We start from the raw sequence: 8,589 nt of genomic DNA, 5'->3' as shown, positions 1-8,589 counted from the left end.
AATAAGATGGTAAAGTTTCTGACTCCATGGACATATTTATGCAGTTTTCTTGGCAACAATACAGAAATAGCTCATCACTGCTGCTTTTAAGGATGTTTTTTAGACTTCCCAGTGTAATCTACACCGTTTTTTTCCTGGTGGTCTCACGTACAAATGCTGTCCAAGTCTGACCCTTTTAAGCTTTTTGAGGTCACTTAAAGTCAGCAAGATGCTATTGACTTTGTTTTTGTGGAGTTTTTCTAATTTTGGTTTGTTTATAGGTAGAAATGCTGGCAGGGAAGCAAACCTAAGTGCCAATGTAATGCTGATGTTTAAACAATAGTTCTAATAAAGCTTCACAAAGGAGAGGGTATTAGTGGCTACTGGTTAGTACCCAGAGAAGTACTGAAGGGGCATGCCTCTGAATACCAAGGAGCCTGCTACTGCTTTCATTGTATTTAAAAGCTTTTTAGAACCATCTGGTTGGCTACAATGGGAACAGAATGCTGTAACTAAGTAGTCTTTTGGTTTGATCCAACTCCTATGTTTTTGAGATGCTACAGGTCTCATTGTTCTTCTAAAATAACACACATAAGGGCTTTTAAAAATATTAGTTTGAAATCCAACTGATACCAAAGTTACCTCTTCAAGAATGTATTCTTGACTATTTCACTTTGTCCTAAACAAATCTGCTTGGTAGTAACTCCAACTGATTTTTCAGTTAAGTGGCTTTTGGTATTAGACATCAGTCTTTTAGCTTTATGTGCATAAAGCATAACCCTCCACCATCAATCTACTTTCATGGCACTGCATTCCATTTTAATAAAATGTTATGGAACATTATTTTCAGGTACAAATGTTTATTTTAGTCAAGCTGAGATATGTAGCCTTATCTAAAAATCTGACAATATTCTGTCAGGGAAAAATGCAGCTCAGGCAAGGTGGAAAACAGGCAGTTCTACTGGAATTCGAAGCCGTATCTTCTTACACTTTTCAACAAGAATCAGTGACGTTTATTCTTTCCCATGAACTATCCTGTTTAATCTTTGGCTACAATCCTATGCAAGTTTATTAAGCCCCCACTAAATTAATGACTTGGTTCATGTTAATACGTTTTCTACTACAGATTAAGGTTACTATGGTAACTAATCATTTTGGCCAGGTGAAGAGGTTGAATTTGTCCTCTTTTCAGATGTTAATTTTTGCACCTGGGGGGAAGAACTTGCCTGGACTTGTTTTAGTTTCCCTTCTGTGTAGGCATGTAGAGAGTTAAGCAGCTCTCACTGAGAGCCTGTAAATGTTTGCTTTCTGTAAATAAAATTATTTGTATAGAAATGCCTGGTGTGTGTCTTTTCTGATCTCTCCTGGGCCAAAGGCTTTCCTTTGCCAACAGTTCAGACCTGATAAACCAAAAGGTAGAGCCAGTTTGGTCTAGTGGTTAAGCCATCACGCTAGAAACCAGGAGACTGAGTTCTAATTCCACCTTAGGCATGAAAACCAGCTGGGTGACTTTGGGCCAGTCTCTTTCTCTCAGCTCAACATACCTTATAGGGTTGCTGTTGTGGGAAAAATTGGAGGAGGAAGGAGTATGTTCCCTGCCTTGAGTTATTTATAAAAAATAATAAAGGTGGATTAAAAAAAAGTGGTTGGGCTGGAGGCCAGTATGAACCAGGCCACTAAGGCTTCTGCAGCCAATTATGATTAAACAAACCATTGCTTATGACATATGTGAATCCAATCAATGTTATTATTGCACTAAACACATTCACATAATGTATTTTTGTCCATTTGCATTAAGCCTTTTGTGGATGGATTCTGAGTTTCACATTATAAGCACTTCATCACTTGTGTTTAATGCATTTTACCGACTATTGGAAATTCACTATTCCTATTGTCTTTCAGAAGGAATCAATGTATTTCAAGAGTACTTTTCTACCACTTGTTTTAGTGTATCTGGGAATCCTGACCCTTATCAAATGGTGAAACATCTCACATTTCATGGTGCCCTATAAAAATGTAAAAGATCAACTGCCTCTGGCTTTTCTTCAATTGTGGCTTAGCTGCAAGAATTCCATTAAGTTGCAATGAAGTTAGAGAAAGAAAGCAGCACTGTTCAAATGGCTCACCAGGGGATTGGCTTCCCCAAAATGTCATCTAGTAGATTGACTTTTCTAATAGTTTCTATTGTAGCTTTTAATTATATAAGAACATTTTGTAATAGTGCTGTAATTTTATAATTTTATCACTTCCCCATCTTGTTATCCTTTTGGGCACACTGTAAATAATAAAACAAGAAACAATAATATATTGATTTGTAGGCCAGTCTGGAAGTACTTTCTGTTAAATACAAGGGTAAAATACTTTTAATATCTGTCCTTGAATATTAGGAGTAGTGACTCTGAGCATGTACAAAACACTGTTGGCAACTTGTTGGAAATTACCAGAGGTTATAGTAAACAATCTTCGCTTTCCATTCAGGTGTTACAACAGCAGCAGTCTGCATCATGTACACAAAGCATGACCCACTTCCAGTATACAGCTGTAGGACGAAAAAAACTCATGGTTTATATATTTAGCGATGTCAGATCTGGGCTTCAAAGATCCCCCACGACCATTAGAGATAGCAAAGAGACATAAGTAACTATTTCGTTCCTACCATCTACTGGTGGTCCGAAGTTTTGCCTCCTAGATCTGCAAGCTTGTAAGGTTCAGTTACAGACAGGAAAGTGCAGATTCTAGAAAAATAAGCATGGGTTTTCACCTGCCCTCCATGTCTGTTTTTACATAGCGCTCGTTGCAAATATGCAATTTTTAGGGGAAGAGGGTCCTCGTAAACTGTACCACATCTTATCCCGCAGGAGCCATCTTTGATGTGGGCAATTCAGTAACAAAGCCGAAGAAGCGATCATTTGTTCTATCCGTCCTTGATATGTAATGCGTAGCAGATCACGTGAGCCGAGCTGCTTCTGATTGGTAGCACGCGGGAAGTGCTGCTATTCTCTCCGTTATCGGGTTGTTGTTGGTATAATGTAGGCGAAAGAAGCGTCGGGTTCGGGTCGGAGGCGTCTTCCCTTAGGCGAGTGGAAGTGGCACCGCCCGCGCGTTGGCACCGCCGGCATGAGAAAGCGGAACGAGTCCGTCACCTTGGAGCATGAGCGCTTTGCCTCCTCTGCTCCGGCCTCAGCCGCCGCTTCCTCTTCACCCTCGCTGGATAAGGGCTTCAGCTTGAGACCCAGCCCCCGTTTGTCCGGCAGCGTCCGGACCGCCGGTGACTCTGGCATGAAGCGGGTACTTGGCAGGTGAGGGGCATCTCTGCTCTGGGGAGAGTCGTAGCATAACGGCCATCCCCTCGGCTCCTGGCAGCCGAGCAACCCTTTCTCTGCCGGCCTGGCACCGCGGTCCTTGCGAGCTCGACCTCGGCCTTGTTTCTTGGCAACGGGCAGACGATCCGCTCAGCGTTGGCCGCCTCTTCCCTCCCTCGGGCTTTGCTGTTGCGGTAGCTGGCCGCGTAGCCCCCGTTTGCTATTTGCCGAGGAATGTCTTTGGCGCTCTCCTTTCTCCCCTTCGCCTTTCTGGGCTCGCCGCGGAGGATCGCGCTAGGCTGGATTGGGGGGAGGGGGCGGGCGATTCCAGCCTGAGGATCAGCGGGAAGGGACTGGCTAGTTCCAGGGAGTTTGTGCTTTTACTCCGGAGCGTTCCCGCCCTTACTGCTGCATTCTGTCTACAGACTGCGACGGCAGGTCAAGTAGGCGATACTATACTGTATATCCGGGTTTGGCAAGACATTTACAGTACTGTATTTTGCGATTGGGAGAGATAGGGGTGGGTGGAATGGAGCAGAGGGAAACAGCTTATGCCCTAGAAAAGAAGGACTTTACAGTATCAATATGTACTCCGCCAAATTTGTCCTTAGTTTATAGCGTGGGATTGGAAGAAATATAGACCTACTTCCAAATCAATTTATTTAATTTTGAGATGAATAACTCCTGAAGCTTTGAAGATTACGTAGGCTATCAGACCATATGATAGAATTAAAAACAACTGAAAGGTTTATAAAAACATATAAACTGTCTGTTCTTAACTCTTTTATGTGTCTGTCACATCTGTGTCTTTTACTAAATTTCTTAAACCTCATCTTTATTAGATTTATAATCTGCCTTTCACTCAGGATGTACACTTATGGTGGCGTATATAGCAGACCTTTCTCCTATTTTTTTGCAAATCGCCTCAGTACAAAGCTGCTTGAAGGCAAACACATACTGCCAGTTTAAAAATACTTAGAATGTTTATTTTTTCATGTTTCACAAACATGTATTCCTCAGAATTTCTGCTCCTTTTTTTTTTTCCTTTGGGTGATACAGCTGGGTGTGTGTTCCTTCCGTTCTTGGATGCAGTCCCAAAGGGTACTGAATTGGTACTGAATTGTTTTTTTTTTAATTTTTTACTCTAACAAGGGGAAATTAATTAATTGGAATAGCTATGTAACATTTAATTCATTTAATTTTTATTTATTTATCAAATTTATCACTGCCCATCTCTCTAGAAAAGGGACACTGGGTGGTTTACAATAAAACATTAATTTTACAAAATTAATAAAAATAAATTTACATTTACAAAAAACATTAATTAGATTTAAACCATTGTAATTAAACCATTTTGGGGGGGCACACTTTCTTTTCTTTTTCTTTTTGTCCTATCTCACATATTTTTTGGTTTATGAACCTAAGCAACCCATTAATGGGCAAAACAAGAGAAAAAAGGTGCATAGCCCTAATGTGGAATGTCAGCTTTAAAAATGTTGCTACCAGCTTGTTATTATTAGTCATCCTTGTTATAGAAAATTTGAATCAATGTTTTCAAAGTTAAGGACTGAAGGTTTTCTATGTCAGAATAGTATGGAACCTCAGCATAATTCTATGCATGTGTATATTTTTTTAGATGTTTTTAATCTGCCTTTACTATTTTATAAATAACTCAAGATGGCGAACAGACCTAATACTCCTTCCTCCTAATTTCCCCACAGCACCATATGAGGTGGGTTGGGCTGAGACTGGCCCAAAGTCACCTAGCCAGCTTTCATGCCTAAGGCGGGACTAGAACTCACAGTCTCCTGGTTTGTAGTCTGGTGCCTCAACCACTAGACCAAATTGACTATTTTAAAATATACTCTGTTAAATTGAGTGAGACTTTAGACTGTTTCTTCACAGTTAAGCAAAGGCACATTTGGTTTAAGAAGGGAAAGTAGAAAGTAATACTTGACACTCTTGGTATTGAGATCTCAAGAAGCAAATGATCAGTAGCTTTTCATTTATACTGGAGGCTGCTGGAAAGCTAAACATTTTTCAGTGTTACTGTTAGAGAGTAATTCAGTTTTGAGAATTGTTCCTCACAAACCATGCATATTGCTGCATTAGAGCTAGGTAATCTCATTACAGCATAGCATTAGTAAATGACTTTTTTGGGGGGTTGTTTTACCTGTTACCCTGCTAGAAGCTAATTTTTCTTCTGATCATTCATCAGCTTTGATCACTTGTTTCCATGCCATGTAGTTCAATTGTCAGTGAGTAACCACAGTTGTCAAGATAGTTGCTACAATTTTTCTGAAGACACAGTGTTTGCAGAACCTCAAAGGTGAATAAAAAATAAATTTTAAGTCTGTGGAGTGTTGTAAAATTTCCAAATCATGCAAGATCTAAATTGAAAAAAATATTTTGAGATTTGACAAAATGATTATAATCCATTTTTAAAGAATTAAAATTTTATGAAGTCCAGCATTTGAAAATAGTGTGAATCCTAAAAGTTTGTCTTTTCTTCAGTCTGTTTTCTGCATCTTCCTCTCCTTTCTTTTAATATTGGCCCCAATCAAATGATATCATAGGATCACTTTCTAATAAATTAACACAGCTAAATAATTGGTAGAATATATGGTACAAATAATCAAGTTTTATTTGGAAATAAGCCCTGCTCAACTCACTGAAACTTATTTCTTACTTACATGGAAATAAGTTCCTAGTTCCTTACTTCCTAGTTCCTTTCTGCTTTTAAAATGTAAACGTTACATTTTAAGATTAGGGAAATTTTAACAGGCTTTTTCTTGAATCAGTGTTCAACTGTTTACAGTTTTTATGGTTTTCTGCTTCTAATGTTGGTTTCATTTGAGTAGTGTAAATCCTCAGTTCCATTTGACTTCAAGAATTGTTACATCTAATAATCCAAATAGCAATACCTTACATTTTTATTTATTAAAAAAAACATCATGTACAGTAGTGTGCAAAAGTCTTAGGGCACCACCAGCTTTGTTGTTTTAGCAAAGTTTTAATGACCATAATTATTTTTCGGTCTCTGTATTAAGATACAAACAGAAAATACTGGAAATATGTACACAAAATTTAAACACAATTTTCAGAACAAAATGGCTTCTTCAGACAAAAGTCAGTATTCAGTGTGACCTCTCTTGGCTCTAAGCACATCTTGAACTCTTTTGGGGAGACTGTCCTGAAGTTTTCTGAAGTAATCTTCTGGTATATTATACCAGGCTTCTTTCAGCACTTCTCAGAGTTCTTCTTTAGATGTAGGTTGTCTTTTATTAATTTCTCTGTCCAAGTGATCCCATAATGCCTCTATAATATTCAGATCTGGACTCTGTGGAGGCCAGTCCATGACTGTCAGTGTTTTATCAGCTGTTTTTCTCGCTAAATTTGATTTCACTGCATTAGCGGTGTGTTTGGGATCGTTATCATGCTGAAAAATGAAACCATTCCCAATCAGGCACTTTCCAGAAGCAATGGCATGATGAATTAAAACATGTCTGTACTTTTCAGCGTTGGAGTATTAGGTATGTTCGCCGCCTTGAGTTATTTATAAAAATAATAAATAATACGGATAGAGAATAACTAACTAAATATGGACAATATCATCAACACCACTGGCAGAAATACACCCCAAACCAGGACAGACCCTCCACCATGTTCCACTGAAGGCCCAAGCACTCATTCATCCATCTCTCTCCAACTCTTCTTCTCACATATTGTCGACGATTGGACCCAAAAATTTCAAACTTGGATTCATCACTCCATAATACTCTTTTCCACTGATCCTCATTCCAATCTTTGTGAGCTTTAGCATATCTTAGCCGTTTCACCCTGTTCCCCTTCCGCAAAAGTGGTTTCTTGGCTGCTACCCTTCCATGAAGACCATTCCTGATCAAGCTTCTTCAGACTGTAGAAGGGTCAGTCTGGCATCCTGATGCAGCTGCCAGATGCTGAGCCAGGTCCCTGCTGGACTTCCTCGGTCTCTCAGCGAAAAAACGATGAGGAACTTCTCATCAGACTTCGAAAGTTTTCTTGGCCTTCCAGTCCATTCCATTCCATTTAGGCTTACGGGAGCCAGGTGCCTGCTGTTGCTCTAGTGTAAGGGGAGGTCACACGAAATACTTGCCACTTTAGCCTATGGAAGCTGTTTTTTCTGATTTTTTTTTTCTGTTTGTGAATACTGCATACCAATTTCCTGTATTTTCTGGTTGTATTCTAATAAAGAGACTGTATTTGCTAAATTTAAAGAAAAATATATATTATAAAAATATAAGTTCAGAGATTGTCAAGGATGCTTTTTGTGGAGTCTCAATTTGTAGACTAAGGAACAGGTTTTTTGTGCAGCCCCAAGCTTCCACTCAGTTGCTGCTCATTTCTCATAAGTAAAGATGAGTAAATCACTGAATAAAGATGGAAGAAGAGGGCAGATGGAGAAAGGATGTTGTCTTTCAACTTCTGGAAAAAAATGTCTGAGGCTTAAGAAAATCTTGGTTGTGAGAGCTCTTCTCTTTTCTTCTGTTCCAAAAATACCAGTTACATATAATGACCTTAAAGTCCTTTTATCTACTGCTGGCAATGTAGTTTCATCAGCTTTGATTTACTGGTACCGAAGTAAGTGAATGTGATAATGCTTGAAATGCGGTATTTAGCTCCATTTATTGTATTACTGTAGATCAGAAATATACAACCTTTTGTGTACCTGAGGGCCACCATAAGTCAGGCCCTTCATTTATCAAAACTTACTTTTATGCCCAAACATTTCCATATTCCCATAGTCTTTCTCTGTAGCCAAAATTAAGCCTAAATAGTCTTAATTACATCTGTCCACAGTTATGGTATATTTTTCCCCTGATTTTTTTTTCATCTTGGTTCTTTTTCTCTGAACAGTCATCTTTTAGTTCCTAAGGGTAGTCACCCTTTTAAACCTTTTTACAAAATTATGTCTAGATCAGTGGCACTATATTATTTTATGCTACTAAATTAAAAGATAATTCAACTCAAATCTGTAATGATATGGTATGGTCAGGGGTTGATACAAATGTTATATTTTTGTGCTTTTGGGCATTTATCCTAGATAAAATTATTTCATAGCTTTATTTTGTTTCTAATCTTATACAGTGTTTATGGTTGTTAAAATCTTCATCCTTATTTTGCATTCTGTTTTATAGGCTGCATAAAATGAAGCACTAAGGTCTTTGGGTTGCTAAGATGAGCCAAAGAGAATAAACCTAACACTGATCTCTGTGGCTTTGTTCTTTCCATCCCAAACGTGTAATAGTTGTAACCACCACTGGGAGTA

At 38.7% G+C, this 8,589-nt stretch overlaps 1 protein-coding gene across 1 annotated transcript in view; it reads left to right on the top strand.

The window, feature by feature from the left end:
• Window positions 1–2,940: 2,940 nt before the first annotated feature.
• Window positions 2,941–8,589, top strand: part of ABHD12 (abhydrolase domain containing 12, lysophospholipase) — a 45,169-nt gene continuing 39,520 nt past the window's right edge. The window contains exon 1 of the mRNA XM_063301877.1: window positions 2,941–3,278. Within this exon, the coding sequence (XP_063157947.1) occupies window positions 3,097–3,278 (182 nt within the window). The 5' untranslated portion in view covers window positions 2,941–3,096. The remainder of the gene's footprint in view (window positions 3,279–8,589) is intronic.

This window comes from Candoia aspera, chromosome 1 (assembly GCF_035149785.1).
Source record: "Candoia aspera isolate rCanAsp1 chromosome 1, rCanAsp1.hap2, whole genome shotgun sequence".
Classification (NCBI taxonomy): Eukaryota; Metazoa; Chordata; class Lepidosauria; order Squamata; family Boidae; genus Candoia; species Candoia aspera.
The sequence above is the reverse complement of the archived record's forward strand: the minus strand, read 5'-3'. Positions and strand labels throughout refer to the sequence as shown.